General features: G+C 43.5%; 1 protein-coding gene across 11 annotated transcripts in view; it reads right to left on the reverse strand.

The window, feature by feature from the left end:
* The window catches only part of nrxn2b (neurexin 2b), a 334,333-nt gene that overhangs the window by 101,236 nt on the left and 211,123 nt on the right, over positions 1 to 21,974 (reverse strand). For 10 of the 11 annotated variants that reach the window (XM_089131837.1, XM_089131838.1, XM_089131833.1 and 7 more), the window contains 8 exons: positions 20,953 to 21,336; positions 18,381 to 18,584; positions 15,880 to 15,906; positions 12,818 to 12,937; positions 9,978 to 10,359; positions 8,825 to 9,015; positions 3,428 to 3,601; positions 1,413 to 1,532 (listed from right to left, as the gene is read on the reverse strand). In XM_089131837.1, coding sequence (XP_088987963.1) covers positions 1,413 to 1,532; positions 3,428 to 3,601; positions 8,825 to 9,015; positions 9,978 to 10,359; positions 12,818 to 12,937; positions 15,880 to 15,906; positions 18,381 to 18,584; positions 20,953 to 21,336 — 1,602 coding nt within the window. The remainder of the gene's footprint in view (positions 1 to 1,412; positions 1,533 to 3,427; positions 3,602 to 8,824; positions 9,016 to 9,977; positions 10,360 to 12,817; positions 12,938 to 15,879; positions 15,907 to 18,380; positions 18,585 to 20,952; positions 21,337 to 21,974) is intronic. The other variant, XM_089131830.1, reaches the window with a different exon arrangement.

Here is a 21,974-nt window from a genome sequence, read left to right on the forward strand (position 1 = left end):
ATGGATAGATGCACTTTTATGATGGACAGATGCACTTTTATGATGGACAGATGCACTTTTATGATGGATAGATGCACTTTTATGATGGATAGATGCACTTTTATGATGGACAGATGCACTTTTATGATGGACAGATGCACTTTTATGATGGATAGATGCACTTTTATGATGGATAGATGCACTTTTATGATGGACAGATGCACTTTTATGATGGACAGATTCACTTTTATGATGGATAGATGCACTTTTATGATGGACAGATGCACTTTTATGATGGATAGATGCACTTTTATGATGGACAGATGCACTTTTATGATGGATAGATGCACTTTTATGATGGACAGATGCACTTTTATGATGGACAGATGCACTTTTATGATGGATAGATGCACTTTTATGATGGATAGATGCACTTTTATGATGGACAGATGCACTTTTATGATGGACAGATTCACTTTTATGATGGATAGATGCACTTTTATGATGGACAGATGCACTTTTATGATGGATAGATGCACTTTTATGATGGATAGATGCACTTTTATGATGGACAGATGCACTTTTATGATGGACAGATGCACTTTTATGATGGACAGATGCACTTTTATGATGGATAGATGCAGTTTTATGATGGATAGATGCACTTTTATGATGGACAGATGCACTTTTATGATAGACAGATGCACTTTTATGATGGATAGCTGCACTTTTATGATGACAGATGCACTTTTATGATGGACAGATGCACTTTTATGATAGACAGATGCACTTTTATGATGGATAGATGCACTTTTATGATGACAGATGCACTTTTATGATGGACAGATGCACTTTTATGATGGACAGATGCACTTTTATGATGGATAGATGCACTTTTATGATGGACAGATGCACTTTTATGATAGACAGATGCACTTTTATGATGGATAGATGCACTTTTATGATGACAGATGCACTTTTATGATGGACAGATGCACTTTTATGAAGGACAGATGCACTTTTATGATGGAGAGATGCACTTTTAATGATGGATAGATGAACTTTTATGATGGACAGATGCACTTTTATGATGGATAGATGCACTTTTATGATGGACAGATGAACTTTTATGATGGATAGATGCACTTTTATGATGGACAGATGCACTTTTATGGACATCAAAACAGAAACAAACATTCACTGCCATTATAAAGCTTGGAAGAGCCAGGACTAATATTTTCTAATATAACTTGTGATTGTATTCGTCTGAAAGAAGAGTGTCATATACACTAGGACGACCTGAAGGTAAATCATGGGCTAATTTTTGAAACTATACCTTTAATGGACCCTGTTCACATAAAACACAGCAGGATCCACCAGTCTGTGATCAGGAACAGAAGCAGAAGATGAGGAAGATGAAGGTGTGTACTCACGGTCGCTGCAGAACGAGCCCCCGTAGGACGTCATGGTGCAGTCGCAGGTGAAGCCCTCCCACTGCTGCAGACACACCCCCTGATGATGACACGAGTCCTCCGTACAGGTGGTGCTGGGTCCTGCACACACACACACACACACACACACACACGTCAAGGCAGGAACGATGGTATCAGCGTCCACACCATAGGCTGTACATAAAATGGGTGTCGAGTTTCTGAAGCCCAAAGTGGGCGGAGCCTGTCGTCGAGGTCGCACGTCAGGATGCAGCGAGGCGGATTAGCTGAGGTGACGTGATGCTAACACTAGCAGACAGACGGCTAGCAGTGACATCAGCGGCGATCCACCAATCATATTAAAGTTCATATGTAAAAGCTGAATCAAGTAAACAGAAGCACACGAGTGTGAGGAAGACTGGCTGCTTATTAATCTTCAGGTTAATGATCGTCCTGATCGAGGACATAACTCACACACACACACACACACACAGTATTACCATACATGTGCAGTTATAGAGTAAAGACAGAAAAGGTTTCTCTTTCCTCGACGCCACAAATAAACTGACCCGCTGAAGTGTGAATTAATATTATTAGTGTGTTATGACAGTGGCGTAGCCACGAGGGGGCCTGGGTGGGCCTAGGCCCCCTCATTTACATGTCCGGTCCCCTCAGATTTCTGATTGCTTAAAAAAACAAAAAGTTGTTTTATTAGGATTGATAGATTGACTAATCAAAATGCTGCGCGGTAAAATGCGGCTTATTTTTAAACTTGATTTTTTTATATAACGTGTTGCGAGTAACGTACGCTGTCATCTTCATCTTTGCGTGAGAGTTAATATGCCGTGACAATGGCAGGCGCTCAAACTCAAAGTACAATATTACACTTTTTTTAAAAAGCACAGAAAGATCAACTTGATATATATATAAATAATGTTGCCCCCTCATTTAAAGACGGGACCCCCCAAAAATAAAATTCTGGCTACGCCCCTGGTGTGTGTGAGAGAGAGAGAGAGAGAGAGAGAGAGTGTGTGTGTGTGTATGAGAGAGAGAGAGAGAGAGAGAGAGAGAGACAGAGTGTGTGTGTGTGTGTGTGCCAGCACAGATGACAGGCTGATCGAGCTCGTAATAATGTTGTTTTTGCATAGAGAGCGAGAGAGAGAGAGTCCGCTGGGAAATCAGCACTGAATATCAACAGCAACACCAGGACTCCAGGAAACATTACACACACACACACACACCACAGGCTTTTCTGTTGTTGAGAGATCTATTATCTAACATCAAATTTGCATAAAATCTTCTCAACTGTATCCAACAATTAACAACATCAGATCTGAATATATGCACTTTATTAACGTCATCCCACACATATTCATATTCCATTTCAACCTTCAGGGGAAAATCATATATATATATATATATAAATAAAATAAACTAGTACTGTTTTTCATCAAGGACGCATTAAATTGATCAAAAGTGACAGTAAAGACATTTACAATGTTACAAAATATTAATTTTAAATGAATGCCCTGGTTCCCTCAGTAGATGTTCTGTCCGAGCAGAAACTCCTGGCACACACACACACACACACACACACACACACACACACTCACACACACACACACACACACACACACACACATCTCTCTCTCTCTCTGTGGGTCCTGCAGGCAGATTCCATCTCTCGTCCTCCATCGAACAGTATCAGGCACTTCCCTCGGGTCCAGCTCTATGATCCCTCAGAAGGGAACGTCTCAGGTTACGACTGTAACCATGGTTCCCTGAGACGGGGAACGAGACGATGCGTCGCCCTGCCATACCGCCTGGATCCCTGAGATGGACTTGCTTCAGCAATATTCACAGCTAATGCGGGTTTGTACCGGATGCGCTTTACCTCTTCCTGCTCATGATGTCACCTGGCCGTGACGCTTGTTTCCATTGGACAAGTTGAAACAGTGCTGAAAGTTAAACTAAATGGAAATGAGACGTGTGTGTGTGTGTGTGTGAGAGAGACTGACCGTCGCATCCTCGATCCACCTGGCCCACCCTGTGGAGGGCGTCTGCGAGCAGGTCCGGCAGGCGGCCGTTCAGGTCCACGGAGGCGAGGCACCCCTGGTACCCGTCCCGGGACGCGATCAGCTTGGGCAGGCTGTTGTACATGCTCTTAGCGACTCCACCGATGTACAGCTCCCCTGAGGAGCGAGAGGAACACACGTGAGGAACAGCACAGCTCCTACACCTCATACACAGTAGAAGAGCGACACCTGCTGGACACAAGATCACCCGATTGGTCAACGACCTCACTTAAAGGTGACTTATTACGCCTCTTTTCACAAGATGTGATATAAATCTATGGCGTCCCAGAATGTGTGTGTGAAATATCAGCTCAAAATCTTTTATTATAGCTCGTCAAATTTGCCCCTTTTTGTGTTTCAGCAGAAACGTGCAGTTTGTGTGTGTGTGTGTGTGTGTGTGTGAGATGCTCTTGTGTCGAACGGCTTCTTCTGCATGAAGGCAGTGATCGATACACACTCTACACACACTGGCCGGTCGATGTGTGTGTGATGGAGGCGTGCGCACGCACACACACACACACACACACACACACACAGCTAGTTAAAACCCGCGGTTAGTCCTGATCTTAGACGTGTGTGTTCCCCTGACCTGTCAATCATCCACATCATCAGCCTCTTCATCAATCACTTGTACATCTCTGAAGAGTTCAGCTCAGGGTGCATCATGGGTAATCCTGACACCAGCACTCACATAAATGATATATGGTGTAAGATTAAAATATCATGTTGGTGTGTGAGTCTTTAACAGGCTTTCTGTGTAATCAAATGAGTACAGTGCTGTCATTTATCACAGCAGAAACTGGTTAGCAAACGCAGTCGTGTGGGTTTGTACCTCATTAGCATAATGCCAGCCTGAGGTCTTGATTGGCCGAGCAGCGTCTCTTAGCCCCGCCCTCAAACACTGTAGTGTATCTGAGACTGGAAGAGTTCGTGTTGCTCGTGTCGAGGAGACGCTGTTTTCACGGTTTCGCATCACTGTGATCAAGTGCTGACCAATCAGAGCAGAGCAGCTCTCAGAGAGGCGGGGCTTAGAGAGACACTGACAGGAAAGAGCCGATGCTGTGATGTTCATGACGCCAAAACTACATGAATGTTTATAATAGCAGAGGCACTTTAACTTCTTCAGTCATTTTGTTTTTCCAGTTAATGAATCTTAATTTAGGGATCTTTTGATATATGTGCTGGAAAACGAGACAGAAACCTTTTTTTTTTGCGTATAAAGTGCAATAAAGCAGCATCACAGCGTCCCGTGAGACGATCACACTTCAGTCAATCAACAGAGCCACAGAAGATAAACCAGTTCATGAAGATAAACCAGTTCCTGCAGATAAACCAGTTCATGAAGATAAACCAGTTCCTGCAGATAAACCAGTTCATGAAGATAAACCAGTTCCTGAAGATAAACCAGTTCCTGAAGATAAACCAGTTCATGAATATAAACCAGTTCCTGAAGATAAACCAGTTCCTGAAGATAAACCAGTTCATGAAGATAAACCAGTTCCTGCAGATAAACCAGTTCCTGAAGATAAACCAGTTCCTGAAGATAAACCAGTTCCTGAAGATAAACCAGTTCCTGCAGATAAACCAGTTCCTGAAGATAAACCAGTTCCTGAAGATAAACCAGTTCATGAAGATAAACCAGTTCCTGCAGATAAACCAGTTCCTGAAGATAAACCAGTTCCTGCAGATAAACCAGTTCATGAAGATAAACCAGTTCCTGAAGATAAACCAGTTCCTGAAGATAAACCAGTTCCTGAAGATAAACCATGTCATGAAGATAAACCAGTTCCTGCAGATAAACCAGTTCATGAAGATAAACCAGTTCCTGCAGATAAACCAGTTCATGAATATAAACCAGTTCCTGAAGATAAACCAGTTCCTGAAGATAAACCAGTTCATGAAGATAAACCAGTTCCTGCAGATAAACCAGTTCCTGAAGATAAACCAGTTCCTGAAGATAAACCAGTTCCTGAAGATAAACCAGTTCCTGCAGATAAACCAGTTCCTGAAGATAAACCAGTTCCTGAAGATAAACCAGTTCCTGAAGATAAACCAGTTCCTGAAGATAAACCAGTTCCTGCAGATAAACCAGTTCCTGAAGATAAACCAGTTCATGAAGATAAACCAGTTCCTGCAGATAAACCAGTTCCTGCAGATAAACCAGTTCCTGCAGATAAACCAGTTCATGAAGATAAACCAGTTCATGAAGATAAACCAGTTCCTGAAGATAAACCAGTTCCTGCAGATAAACCAGTTCCTGAAGATAAACCAGTTCATGAAGATAAACCAGTTCCTGCAGATAAACCAGTTCATGAAGATAAACCAGTTCCTGCAGATAAACCAGTTCATGAAGATAAACCAGTTCCTGAAGATAAACCAGTTCCTGAAGATAAACCAGTTCATGAAGATAAACCAGTTCATGAAGATAAACCAGTTCCTGAAGATAAACCAGTTCCTGCAGATAAACCAGTTCATGAAGATAAACCAGTTCCTGCAGATAAACCAGTTCATGAAGATAAACCAGTTCCTGAAGATAAACCAGTTCCTGAAGATAAACCAGTTCCTGCAGATAAACCAGTTCCTGCAGATAGACCAGTTCAGTGTGTGAAGGATCCACCAGCGCTTCACTGAAGGCTCATTATGATTCCGTTTATGACTCATTATCACAGAGATTAACTGAGAAGGGCTAAACCTGGTAATTAATAAATGATCATGTTTGATAGAAGCATAAAGAGTGTGTGTGTGTGTGTGTGTGTGTGTGTGTGTGTGTGTGTGTGTGTGTCACGATACAAAGAGGATCAGTGAGACGGGATTAAACTATCCCACCGCATCTATCACACACACACATCACTCCCACACACACACACACACACACACATGGCTAATTCTGTTCGCTGAGATGCAGGCGACTGGAGCGCTAATGCGAGCGTAAGCCAATCAGACGCAGCGCATGCAGACGCTTCACGCTAACGGGTCGCGGGAAACCTGCGGATTAGGGCATCCGTCTACAGTCCCGCTCAGGGTTAGTCTTCATCCACACTCGACACTAGTGTTTATGCGAATCAGAGCCACGACCGTGAAGAGGAAGAGGAAGAGGAGGACCTTCAACACGCAACTTACACTCTCTCAGAAATACTCACATCTGTGTTACAGACAGAACTTAAGAAGAACTTAAATCATTAAAAATGATCATAAATAAGTTACGAATTGTGTTAAAGTCCCCCTGTGGTGTAAATCGCTGGTGTTTCTGACGTCACAAACGACCTTCTAACCAATCGGATCAACACGTGATCGACAACCAGTGGATCTCTGAGAGAGGGAGTGAGTGGAGGCGGGGCTCATTTGCATATTCATAGACCTGCGCATATCAAATGTTGAGTTACATTCAAGATATTTTAAGACAAGAACAAAGTTTTTCAAGGAAAACTTGTTTAAATGTGTAATTTTGGTGATGAGTTTCTATGGATAAAATTATGAGCTGAGGAGTGTGGGCGGAGCTGAGCATTGGAGAGTGGGCGGAGCTGAGCCGTGGAGCGTGGGCGGAGCTGAGCGGTCGAGTGTGGGCGGAGCTGAGCCGTTGAGTGTGGGCGGAGCTGAGCAGTGGAGAATGGGCGGAGCTGAGCTGTGGAGCGTGGGCGGAGCTGAGCGGTCGAGTGTGGGCGGAGCTGAGCCGTGGAGCGTGGGCGGAGCTGAGCCGTTGAGTGTGGGCGGAGCTGAGCCATGAAGCGTGGGCGGTGCTGAGCAGTGGAGAGTGGGCGGAGCTGAGCCGTGGAGTGTGGGCGGAGCTGAGCCGTGGAGTGTGGGCGGAGCTGAGCCGTGGAGTGTGGGCGGAGCTGAGCTGTGGAGTGTGGGCGGAGCTGAGCCGTTGAGTGTGGGCGGAGCTGAGCCATGAAGCGTGGGCGGTGCTGAGCAGTGGAGAGTGGGCGGAGCTGAGCCGTGGAGTGTGGGCGGAGCTGAGCCGTGGAGCATAAGCGGAGCTGAGCCGTGGAGTGTGGGCGGAGCTGAGCTGTGGAGTGTGGGTGGAGCTGAGCAGTGGAGAGTGGGCGGAGCTGAGCTGTGGAGCGTGGGCGGAGCTAAGCCGTCGAGTGTGGGCGGAGCTGAGCCGTGGAGCGTGGGCGGAGCTGAGCTGTGAAGTGTGGGCAGTGCTGAGCAGTGGAGTGTGGGCGGAGCTGAGCTGTGGAGTGTGGGCGGAGCTGAGCAGTGGTGTGTGGGCGGAGTTGAGCTGTGGAGCGTGGGCGGAGCTGAGCCGTGGAGTGTGGGCGGTGCTGAGCAGTGGTGTGTGGGCGGAGTTGAGCTGTGGAGCGTGGGCGGAGCTGAGCCGTGGAGTGTGGGCGGAGCTGAGCTGTGGAGCATAAGCGGAGCTGAGCCGTGGAGTGTGGGCGGAGCTGAGCTGTGGAGCGTGGGCGGAGCTGAGTCGAATTAACGTTGAACCAACGTCAGACGCGGCATTCTTCAAAGCTAAATGAAAATCGAAAATTGGTTTGCTTTCATAACGTTGAAACAACGCGTTGATTTCAAGTTGATTTTCCGTTAGTTTTGAAAGAATGACGCGTCTGACGTTGGTTCAACGTTAATTCGATGAGCAAAACAATGTCAGATCAACGTTGTTTCGATGTCATATTTCCACGTTGATTCAATGTCAGTTTGCTATCTGGGAAGTTTTAAACTTCTTTTCTTTAAAACAAGACCAAAATTAGGTCTATATCCCAAAGCATTCTTGAATTACAATCATTGAAGTTTGAATAATGCATTTTAAATAGAGTTAGTTTAATTCCTTTATATTCCTAAACGTGTCTCAGAGACGCAGACATTTCAAACCGTGCTAAATAACAACATAGTACTTCATTTTCTCCTTCAGCACCTTAAGACAATGTTCACAATTAATGTTAGAAGTATTTTTTTTTTCAGAAGAAAAGTAAGTTTAATATATATTTACTTCTCTTAATATCCGACTGTTCTGCACCACTGGCGGCCATGTTGGATTTAGGTCAGGCTGACTAATTGATCACAAAACATTTGAAGCACATCATGTGACCAGCATCTCAAGGCAGACCAAGCTGATAAAAGATCTGATGAAAAAAATCTTTCTTACGCCCCCAAAAAATCTCGTGAGACACGTTGCCTGTTTTAGGGTTAAATTATATGTTTATCCCTGAAAAGCTGCTTTGAATCAAAGTGTGTGTGTGTGTTCATGTTTTTCTATCCCGGTGGCGTCTTTAACCCCTAACAGGTTCAGGGGTAGGGTTAGTGTGTGTGTGTGTGTGTTCATGTTTTTCTATCCCGGTGGCGACTTTAACCCCTAACAGGTTCAGGGGTTGGGTTAGTGTGTGTGTTGAGTACCTTTGAGGTCCAGGTTCCTGGCGCCGTTGGAGTGCTGCGTCACGGTGCGAGAGTCGATCTTCAGCATGTGCACGTTATTGGTGTCTCGGGAAACCACCACGTTGTGCCACTGGTTGTCATTGAGCGGCTTCTCCGAGTTTCCCTTCATGAGAGACGGCCCGTTCCCGAGGTCGAACACGTAGTGGATAAACCTGAACACACGGACACACACATCTCACGTCAGGCTGCTGACGCACACACACACGCTCGGATCATCACTCCTGACAGGTCTATTATTATCACCATCATTAAACTGGAATAAATGTGTGTTTTTTCACATCTCAGCACAAGGATAGTCTTGAGTTAGTGTTTTCTTATTTTCAGTGTCACCCATTTCCTCCGTTCACTCTGTTTATTTCCTCTGCATTTGAATATTTAATACTGCACAATATTGTTATTAGACAGCACATGTATTCTGTGAGAAACGACGAGCGTGTCTGCTCTGTAAACCTCTTTAAACGGAGGACTGACGGTGGACACACACACACACACACACACACACACACGCTCAGTTGCTTAGAAACACAATTATTCAGAACAATGAGTTCAGAGGAATCTAAACAGCGTTTGTGTGTAAAATGAATCTGTTGGAACTCGATCGCCTTCTTGACATCAAAACGTCCTGGACTGGCGTTATTTCCATGTGAGACGAAAATAAAAACCTGCAGGAAAAACATTCAAGTGGTTCTAATCTCCATCTGCTCAAATAATTATTACAATTGAAAAAAAAATAAACAAAACAAACATGACAAAAGCCTTCGGTTCCTCCAGTCATTATCTGGTGCTTCTCCAACAGGTCGGATCTCATCTTCCCTTCTCCTGTTGACCCGGTCCTGCTCTTCATGCTCACTCTCGGACACCCCTATTCTACCCCGTCTCGTCCAATCAATTCAATGCCTTGATCATTCTGCATCGGGTCCCTCTCTCTCCATAACACTGCGGGGACAAACCCTGACAGAAATGGACGCTTTTTGGAACTACAAAAAAACAGGTTTCCTGAAGCCTGAACTGTATCCTGTGAAATGACCCCTTATTTGGGAGCGATCAAACTATCGGCTAATGTAACATCGATACGCCTCTCCTCTGTTAGGGTTAGGGTTAGGGTTAGACTGACCCCTTGACCAGCTCCACCACGATGAAGTCGCTGCCGTCGCCGCTGTTGTAGAGCAGCAGGCCGTCCGTGGACGTGGTCTTGAACTGGAAGAACAGGTGCATGGACGCGTACGCCTGCAGCGTCGCCAGCGCTAGGTAGCTGCCCTTATTGCGGAAGGTCACGGGGTCGGCGATGATGTGGCGCATGCCGAAGCGGGCGTTCAGCTCACAGTAGGAGATGTCTCCGTTCTTGCACTGGTCCAGGTACGGCACGCCGTTGAGCGTCAGGCCCTGCAGGTGCCCGATGAAGTTTGAGGGAACGACGGAGATGAACCTGCGCTCCGTCATGATGCCCGTCTCGATGTTGTGGAACTCCAGACGAGTGTGATCCCCCGACATCTGACCTGCGGAGGCAACAAACACACACGGTCACACACTCGATGAACTATCACACACTCGACTATCTCAACACACACTATCACACACTCGACCTCTCAACACACACTATCACACACTCGACCTCTCAACACACACTATCACACACTCGACTATCTCAACACACACTATCACACACTCATCTCCTCAACACACACTATCACACACTCATCTCCTCAACACACACTATCACACACTCATCTCCTCAACACACACTATCACACACTCATCTCCTCAACACACACTATCACACACTCATCTCCTCAACACACACTATCACACACTCATCTCCTCAACACACACTATCACACACTCATCTCCTCAACACACACTATCACACACTCATCTCCTCAACACACACTATCACACACTCATCTCCTCAACACACACTATCACACACTCATCTCCTCAACACACACTATCACACACTCATCTCCTCAACACACACTATCACACACTCGACCTCTCAACACACACTATCACACACTCATCTCCTCAACACACACTATCACACACTCGACCCCTCAACACACACTATCACACACTCATCTCCTCAACACACACTATCACACACTCAACTCCTCAACACACACTATCACACACTCAACTCCTCAACACACACTATCACACACTCATCTCCTCAACACACACTATCACACACTCATCTCCTCAACACACACTATCACACACTCAACTCCTCAACACACACTATCACACACTCGACCTCTCAACACACACTATCACACACTCATCTCCTCAACACACACTATCACACACTCATCTCCTCAACACACACTATCACACACTCATCTCCTCAACACACACTCATCTCCTCAACACACACTATCACACACTCATCTCCTCAACACACACTATCACACACTCATCTCCTCAACACACACTATCACACACTCATCTCCTCAACACACACTATCACACACTCATCTCCTCAACACACACTATCACACACTCATCTCCTCAACACACACTATCACACACTCATCTCCTCAACACACACTATCACACACTCATCTCCTCAACACACACTATCACACACTCATCTCCTCAACACACACTATCACACACTCATCTCCTCAACACACACTATCACACACTCATCTCCTCAACACACACTATCACACACTCATCTCCTCAACACACACTATCACACACTCATCTCCTCAACACACACTATCACACACTCATCTCCTCAACACACACTATCACACACTCATCTCCTCAACACACACTATCACACACTCATCTCCTCAACACACACTATCACACACTCATCTCCTCAACACACACTATCACACACTCATCTCCTCAACACACACTATCACACACTCATCTCCTCAACACACACTATCACACACTCATCTCCTCAACACACACTATCACACACTCATCTCCTCAACACACACTATCACACACTCAACTCCTCAACACACACTATCACACACTCATTTCCTCAACACACACTATCACACACTCAACTCCTCAACACACACTATCACACACTCATCTCCTCAACACACACTATCACACACTCATCTCCTCAACACACACTATCACACACTCATCTCCTCAACACACACTATCACACACTCATCTCCTCAACACACACTATCACACACTCATCTCCTCAACACACACTATCACACACTCGACCGCTGACACACTGATCCCCCATTTGTCCTGACAGATATCACTATAGTTGCCCGCTTGATTAATCACAGTACATTAAGATAACTGTTTTATTTTACACATTTTCTAGATTGTTTTGTTTAAATGTACAAATGATGCATTATCTTATGCTAAATGACATACTTTTCTAGAATATTAATATGAACACATATCTGCATAACGCCAGATTCAAAATCCTTCTGTGATTTTGTTGACAAGTTAGAGTTTATAGAAGAGGTTTTTGATATCTCTTTTCATCACGCCATAAATCAGAAAATACAGTCAACAGTACTGACAGAAGGAAAAAACAAACATTTTTTTCAGTGGTTTTAGGAATAAAATGTTATAAAAATCAGGTTGAGTGATATATGAACAAACCCCCCCGTTAAAACCTTCAGACTATAGATATGAATAAATCTGTAAATTATGGTGTGTGTACGCGTCACTGAAGTGAAGAAAAAAACACACTTATTGATATATTGTAGTTTAAATATACAGACCCAAATGGATAAAGTGCAATAAATAAACATACTTTCCACTAATCTGAAATAAGACGAATTATACAATACACACTTGTACATTTATCACAGTATTCAGTAAATAGTAAGCTAGCGTTTAGTAAATGACCGAAACCTGGGCTCTGTAACTAGCAGAAAACAAACAAACACCAATCAGAAAAGCTCCCTGTCGGTCAGTAATTTCTGCGTTCTGATTGGCTGATGTCCCTGTTGAGTCTTGTACCTTCCACAGTGACGTTATCCACACACAGCTGCAGGTTCCTCCCGCGCCGCACCACTCGCACCGAGTGCCACTCGTTATCGTTGAGCTTCTGACCGGCCGTCAGGATCTCTGGACCTTTACCTACAGCAGAAGAGTGCAGTCAGATACACACATCTCTCTCTCACACACACACACACAGACACACACACACACGCACACACACACACACACACACACACACACATAAAAAAACCTCAAATGTGTTTTTAGTCAGAGTATTATTTTATACAGAAACAAATATTTGTAATTCAGATAAGAATGAAGTTAGTGTTTTAAAATCTTAAGGAAAACAAATATATTGAAATATAGCACATGAATTTTAAATTTATTTAGCTTGAATTACAAATACAATCTTACTTTTATTTAAAGTAAACTATACATTTAAAAGATGGGGGTTATATGCCTATTTTGTCATTTAAAAAATTGTTATGCAAAAAGACAAGGACTTAGAGACAAGGACTTGTAGGAAAAATCGCAGCCAGCCACACACACACACACACACACACACACACACACACACACACACACACTGTGAGGAGATATCTGCATGTACGCACACTCTCTCACACACACACACACACACACTGTGAATAGGTACAGTTAAGAGCTCCTGTAGTGCTGAAACCGAGTAAGTCTGACTCCAGATGATCAGTCATGAGGGGTAAAGCTCTGGAAAGTTAAACATCTTTAGTACGGGCAGGAATGTAAATGTGAACTGGTTATGAGGGAGCGGAGTGTGTGTGTAATGACCCCAGCGGCTGAAACCCAAGGCCACTGTGAGCATCTCAGGGTTTATGGAGACCTGGAGAGAAATGCTGCATATTTATGACTCGTTTACATTATTTATGATAAGAAGTTAATAGAGTCTCGAGGGGACGCTGAGCAAAGACTGTTCTCTCTCTCTCTCCGAGGCTTCGGCTCCCGAGTTCAGATCTCAGCAGATACGCCAACACTTTAGAAGACGGGTCCTTCGTTAATGAATAACTACACAAGAACTAATGAGTAACACAATATTAACAATCTAGTAACTATTATTCATTAACAAGAAACTCTGATTAACGAATTAGTAAGTAATAGCGCACAGACGAAAGTGGTAGTTCACTATTAACTAATCAATAACTACTATTTTTTAATACTTCCCAGAGAACTACTGAAAAAGTTTATTAATAATAACCACTAGTAACTACTATTAACTAAAAGAAACTCTTATTAACGGATTAGTAAGTAATAGCGCACAGATGAAAGTGTTACTAGATACTTCTGTGGGAATTATTAATTATTTGGATTCGTATTATAAAGTGAAGATCATTGGAACTAACTAGTAATTACTCAAGTGTTACTAAAGACATTTTCTAAAAGTTACTAAAGTTCACCAGAAATCTCAAACGGTTGCACAAATCATGACTAGATCATGTAACACTTGAGTAATTACTAGTTAGTTGCAATGATCTTCACTTTATAATACGAATCCAAATAATTAATAATTCCCACAGAAGTATCTAGTAACACTTTCATCTGTGCGCTATTACTTACTAATCCGTTAATAAGAGTTTCTTTTAGTTAATAGTAGTTACTAGATTGTTAATAAACGTTTTTCAGTAGTTCTCTGGGAAGTATTAAAAAATAGTAGTTATTGATTACTTAATAGTGAACTACCACTTTCATCTGTGCGCTATTACTTACTAGCTCGTTAATCAGAGTTTCTTGTTAGTTAATAATAGTTACTAGATTGTTAATATTGTGTTACTCATTGGTTCTTGTGTAGTTATTCATTAACGAAGGAACCGTATTCTAGTGTGTGTGTGTGTGTGTATCACAGAGCAGATACACCTGTAGTGTGTGTGTGTGTGTGTGTGTGTGTGTGTGTGTGTGTCACATAGCAGATACACCTGTAGTGTGTGTGTGTGTGTGTGTGTGTGTGTGTGTGTGTGTGTGTCACAGAGCAGATACACCTGTAGTGTGTGTATTATGAGTCTCGCACATGTTCAGATATCTCCTCCAACACACTTACCTGCAACGTCAAAACACAGCATGACATAACAGTTTATCACCTCAGTGTGTGTGTGTGTGTGTGTGTGTTAGTATTCTTGGTTTCAGGTTAAGGAACGAGTGGCATTATTGGAGATGGACTGACTTGTTTTCTTCAACTAGGCGACTAGAGACGCGGATCTGCGAAAGGTCACGACCTGCCTAACTTCAGGGTCCGAATGTCAACCGCATATTTGATGGAGATAAGTCTATCTGTTTATGTGTGTAAATTTACTATGTTTATCTATTCCTTAGCCAATCAGAATCACTCAAGTGAATCATGCGAGTGTACCGAGGGCGGCCTACGAACGAAAGCTGAGATGAAACTGCAAACTATCCTCAGTAAGAGTTGATTATAATTGTGACTCTTGTCATCCATTGACTGCACTTCTGCAGTTCAGACTGATTAATCATGTCTGGTCCTGGGGTCTTCAACAGTACATTAAACAATTACTGGTGGAGAATGCGGGCAATTATTATTTGGTGACATCCCTGATCATGTTACAGAGACGGCCATGCCGTAACCCACGAGGACAGTGAGTCGGACGCTTCTGAGCGTGAGCGATGTGTCTCGGACAGGCCGTGTCGGGGTGCGAGTGTAGTAACACGGTAGTTGTAGCCTAATAACAATTCTGAGTGTATCTTCGCGAACTCGACGCTCGATCTCCCCCATTTCAGATAGGGACGTCCCGAACGTTAGGATTCAGACGGGTAGGGGTGTTTGCCAGAGATGCATCCGGCACGTTCCCGAGGAAAATACAACGTTTTGATTCGCAGTTCTGTCATGACCACTGTCCTCTAATACATGATGACGTAGACTAACGTGACCCGCCAGAACTGAGGCTACGCTTGATTTACATCACGCAGAGGTCAGAGGTCAGACTTTATTTCCTGGTCTTTAACTGTAACATTGTGTGTGTGTGTGTGTGTGTTGTAGGCAGAATTATAATAAATAGCCTTTATTATAAAGAAATTGAATGAGTTGAACCACTTACTGAGGTTACAGTCTATCCTGATACAGTCTGGTGGGAGAGAGAGTGAGATGGTGAGATCAAATTAAAGAGGAGACAGAGAGAGACAGCAAACATTTCACATCCTTCAAAGTTCATTCTGCAGACATCTGATGATCAGAGCACCATCCGGGGACACACACGAGTCAGAGATGCCCGTCCCGTCAGTGATCCGCTCCTCCGAGCCCATCACTCCTTTAGAACCATCATCTTTCTTTAAGACAGTCACTAAAGTTAATTGCTAACTCATCTACTGTATCATATTTGAAACATACATTTCTGAATGATGATCAACAGACTTATTTAATTGGACAAACGTCTTTCTTTCTGTCAAATCCGACCTGTTTTTCTCAGGTAAACAGTATAATAACTGTGATATTGTTAGTCATATTTCAGCTGGACTGAAGCAGGCATGATATAAGCTCCTGATTCATAAAGTCCATCAGTAAAGCTGGAGGAGAGGATCATCTTCAGCTGGGAACAGCGGGAAAGGGCTCTCTGCACACCTCAGCCGTCACACACACACACACACACACACACACACACACACTCACTCCCCCTGCTGGTCAGAGGTGTAACTGCAGGCTGAGGTGTGTCTCAGTGTGTGTCAACCGCTACAGAATAGTGTGAGCAAACAGCCAGGGATCGGCTCACGGCACACACACACACACACACACACACACACAGAGATAAGGCTGTCTTAGGAATGTCTTTTTTTACAGTGTCATCCATTTTTTTGATATCACAAAAATTGAGAAAATCGCTGAACAGTTTTAAAGTGAGTTCCCAGACAGCAACATCCGGCCCACATCTGGACTGTGTGTAATCCATGTGTACCGGATGTGGGCCGGATGTGGGCCGGATGTGTGCCGGATGTGGGCCGGATGTGGGCCGGATGATGATTACTGGAATGTGTGAGGGGAATAATTAAGAGTTAACAGGCTTTATCTCTGAACTCTGAATCTATGAAGCTAAAGGTTATGGCAAGCCGTTTTAACTTTTAATCATTCGCAGGATATGAATTCTTGATATCAACAATTACATTCTTGATATCTAGAATTGAATTGTTGATATCAAGAATTACATTTTTGATATCAAAAATGTAATTCTTGATATCAACAATTGTATTTTCACTAGTGAAATGTCCCCATAGGCTGCCATTCAAAACCAATTGTTGATATCAAGAATTGATTTCTTACTAGTTGAAATTGCAATTTCACATCAGAAATACAATTATTACTAGTAACAACCTTTATTTATGATATCAATAATTCAATTGTTATTAGTTGAAATGTTGATATCAACAATTGAATTGCTACTAGTATGTTCATTTTTGATATCAATAATTCAATTTTCACTAGTGACAATGTTAATTTCTGATATCATGAATGTAATTGTTACTAGTAAGAAAGACATTTTAGATATCTGAAATAATATTGAGATCAGAAATACATTTTCAGATATCAAAAATGGTCATTTTTACTAGTAACAATTCAATGGTTGACATTTCAACTAGTGACAATTTAATTATTGGCATCAGGAATTCACATTTTTACTAGTAACAAATTAATTATTGATATCAAAAAAGATATTTCTACTAGTTAAAAATCAATTCTTGATATCAACAATTCATTTTGAATGGCAGCCTATGGTGACATTTCACTAGTGAAAATACAGCAATTCAATTGTTGATATCAAGAATTCATATCCTAGAAATGAATAAAAGCTAAAACGGCTTGCCATAGAAGGTGATTAGATGTCAGAGATGAAAGACTGGTGTGTGTGTGTGTGTGTGTGTGTGTGTGTGTGGCAGGAGCCGGTCTCTCGGGCTGTTGGCCTCGGGGTCGCAGACAGACACGCGTTGAAGGGACGGAAGAGTCCGGGGGAGAGAGAGAGAGAGAGAGAGAGAGAGAGAGAGAGAGAGAGATGACTCCACTGTGTGATTTCCCAGAATGCCACACTGCCCTGTGCCGCCATCCACCAGAGAGTTCATTTTTTCCTAATTTTCTAATAGATTTTAGAAGAAAAGGATCAAGAAAGGGTCCATCCGCAGATCTCAGAGCGTGAGTGAGACCCCGTTACACTTCTGGTCCCTTTAACACATTCTGCTGCTGCACCTCGATAGAGTATTAGCAGACTGCTGAGGTTAGGGTTAGAATAAGTTGGCATGTACTTTCAGAGTCACGTATATTCAGTATAATGTCTGTTGGAGGATCATTAGCAGAAATAAGCAGAGTCTACTAATACTCTAATGAGAGCTAGCTGACATGTAGATGCAAACTTACTCACAGTCCACAGTGTTCAAAAGAGACCATCAAAATAACGTGTTTGGACATCTATTTTTTCTCATATTTTATGTTTTCTTTTCTTTTTTGTGACATTTCCAATCACAAGACTAGAAGTGTTGTGTCGCCCTCTGCTGGTGGACGGAGTGATGTTCAGGCAGAGCGAGACCCGAGAGGAGGAGAGCAGAGACGGCAGGTTACCGAGGTTGACGGTGAGCTTGACCCGTCCTCCGTCCAGCTCCAGCCTGAGTGTGTCGGCCGACTCTCGGGAGGTGGTGGCCATCAGGATCCCGAACGCTCGCTGGGACATGAAGCGCAGGGACACGTCCTCCGCCTCCGTGTGCATGGGGACGGGCATGAGGATCTTCAGATACATGCTGCCGTCGTAACTCAACACTGTGGCCTCTGTGGACACACACACACACACACACACGCATGAGGATATTCAGATACATCCTGTTAACGTCTCATCCGAAGGACGGATAGAGCATATAGAATTAAGTAACATCTATTAAAGTAAATTAAATTAAAAAAATACTTAATACTCAAACAGCCCCAGTGCATGATGGGAACACCAGTATTAGAACAGTTGAGTAGGTTTTCCTCAGTTTTCTTGTTGATATTAATCTTTAATCTACATATTTTTTTCTTCTTGCCTGAAGTAACGTTTGTCCTGTAGCGTTTACTTCAGCACAGTCTCTTTTGTGATCAGTGTACACGCATTAACCCTTCGTGTCGTGATGTGTAATGCTGTCCTGCTGACACTTGGTGGCACTGTTAAACTGCTGATCATCACACAGGTCCAGAAACAGCTTTTACTTTACAACACAACATCTGGCTGTTAGAAAGAAGAAAATAAAAATGTTTAATAAAACAAACGTGCGTCTCCTACAGTGTTTCTCCAACGCACTACTAAACCCCCACCTGCTCCTGCTATAAAGATGAGAGATGAGCTGTGTGTGTGTGTGTGATATCAGACTGGAGCAGCTTTAACTCCAGCTGGTGTTGTAAAGCGCCACAGATGCCCGTGCTGAGCATCACTGCTCCGGTGCGTCTGCAGACACGAGCGAGGCCGCGGGAAACTCGGATAAAAGCCTCGCGGATGCTAAATATAACCGCTGAGAGACGCTACAGACTCACACGGGTCGGACTGAGTGAGAACGAGACACACATCCCTCTAGTGTTGGTGATGGAGTATTACAGTGTTTTAATTGTGTTAATAATCCTGAATGCAGCATCTCTTCTCTTCTCTGGTGATGTGGGCGGGGCTATAAGCTGTCACTCACATGGGATCAGCCAATAGCAAACCACAACCATCCAATCAGCTCCCCCACAGACACGATCAAGCAAGGATTTCAGAGGACAAATCAAAACAATAGCTTTTAATCAGTGATTATATTTATTATATGTGTTGCCTCTGTGATGCTTTTTTCTGTGACATTGTAAAGCTCATTAGTCAACTTGTGTTGTTTTAAGTGTGCTATATACATAAAGTTACTATAGAGAGCCTAAGCCCCTCCCCTTCCGGTCGACCAACATGGGACCTTATTTCGGAAAAATATTGAATGGTAGTCAATGGCGAGAGACAACAACTATTCTGATCTTGTTTGAATTGTGCCCTGAATTACACATATGATGTTTGTCAATTTAAAAGATGCATTTTAAAGTAAAGAAAGTCGCAGTTTGATGTAAAACCGTTGAGGTATAAGACTGTGAAAATACGTAATTACAAAGACTAAAAATCCCAAAGGTGCACATTTTCTCTCAATGAATGAGGTTAAATTAACTGAGGCTAATGTCTGTCATTGTTTCTACAGTCTTACGTTATAATCGTAACGTTACGCCGTCATGCCTGAGTGTATTGAACCAGACTGCACACACACGAGCAGCGGATCTCACTCGTTGTTTCGCTTCTGGGAGATGTAGTTCACTGAGCGATTTTCACATAAAACTAAATGTTACTCTTCTGTTTTATGACAAACTGCGATGTTTTTGACTTTCAGACTTTTGAGGGCACAGTTCAGATGGACTAAAAAGATAAGTTGTCTCTCGCCATTGACTACCATTCATATTTTTTCCAAAATAAGGTCCCATGAGCCGCAAGCGGAGGGGCGGGACTTAGGCTCTCTATTGCTATTCCTGTCAGACCTCAACGACTTGAAAAGAGCTGTCCATTTAATTTGTATCTTTGTTCTATTGTATTTATTTGTTCTTTTACTTGAAATTTGATTACTTGTTCTTATTTTATTACTGACTCTGTACTTGGCTTTAATATTGTTTAGTTTATATTAGTTAGGCTAGTAGTTTTAGCTGTGGAATCAAAATTGCAATAGAGAATTGTTCATTTCCACTGGTATCTAAAATTGCGATGCCTGTGTTTATGGACTTCTCTGAAGTCTCAGGCCATTGGCAGGTGTGGCAAAAAGTTAGTCTCATTTTACATTTACATTCATTCAACTGGCTAACGCTTTTATCCAAAGTGACTTGACATGTCAGAGGTCGCTCGCCTCTGGAGCAACTAGGGGTTAAGGGTCTTGCTCAGGGACACATCGGTGTCTCACAGTGGATTCGAACCCGGGTCTCTCACACCAAAGGCATGTGTCTTAGCCACTGCGCCACACCACCCCTAATCTCAGACCCTGAACATATATATATTTTAATAAAAGTATTTATTCTTATTAATTAATTATTGTGTGTTGTTGTTGTTGGCCTGTAAAAACATTAGCAGGGCAAAACTATATATCAGCTTGAGTGTGTGTTCAGGCTCTCTCACCGATGTCGCAGTTGCTGCCCAGGAAGCCGGTGCCGGTGCAGTCGCAGATGTAGCGGTTCCAGCCCTCCTTGCACTGTCCTCCGTTACTGCAGGGGGCGCTGCTGCACCTCTTCTGGAGCTCGCGCGTGCAGAAGCTGCTGACGCCCGGCGCGCTCTGGATCTCGGCCAGACGGCGCACGTCTCGGCTCTTGCCGTCGATGAACAGGTCGCGCACGCAGCCCACGTAGCCGTAGTTTAGCAGCGCGGTCCACACCTCGGGGGGCAGGATCAGGCCCTGCCGCGGCTCCGGTAAACCGCCCAGGAACATGTCACTGTCCAGGTCCAGGATCTCACTGCCCTCGTTTGAGCTGAAGGGGATCGAGCGGCTGTTGACGGAGATGGAGCCTGACGAGGAGGAGGAGAAGAAGACGTGTGTGAGCGATCTGTGTTAGCGTGAGCCTCTTGGCAGACCGGAGAGATTTATGACCTGCTCTTAATTGTCTATTAAACTGCAATTACAGAAGTGTTGGAGTTCTTCCCCACAGGACTCACACACACCTCCTCTAGTCTTACACCCAATTAGCCAATTACAGCAAATGAATGCTGCCTTTGGCATCACTGCATCTCGTTGGACAAGCTTAAGGAGCGACGACTGCAGGAGTGAATCAGGGATTCCCAAAGCTCCAGTCAGCCGAACACCTCTGATATTGGCTTGAAATACATACTGTATACGCTTCTCCATCCTATAGCAAGAGTTCACACCACAGCTATAATGATAAAGATATGAGGAATGAAATCGTTGGGATCACTATCAGAACGATTTGTTTTCAGCTGTTGAACGATAAAACACTGACAGCCTATCAGAATGGAGGATTAGTTCACTTTTGATAAAACTTTTGCTGATAATTTACTCACCCCCATGTCATCCAAGATGTCCATGTCTTTCTTTCCTCAGTCGAAAGGAAATTAAGGTTTTTGATGAAAACATTCCAGGATTTTTCTCCATATAATGGACTTCAATGGGAACCAAACAGTTCAAGGTC

The sequence above is a fragment of the Pimephales promelas genome, chromosome 1 (assembly GCF_988280905.1).
Source record: "Pimephales promelas chromosome 1, fPimPro1.hap1.1, whole genome shotgun sequence".
In the NCBI taxonomy this organism is placed as follows: Eukaryota; Metazoa; Chordata; class Actinopteri; order Cypriniformes; family Leuciscidae; genus Pimephales; species Pimephales promelas.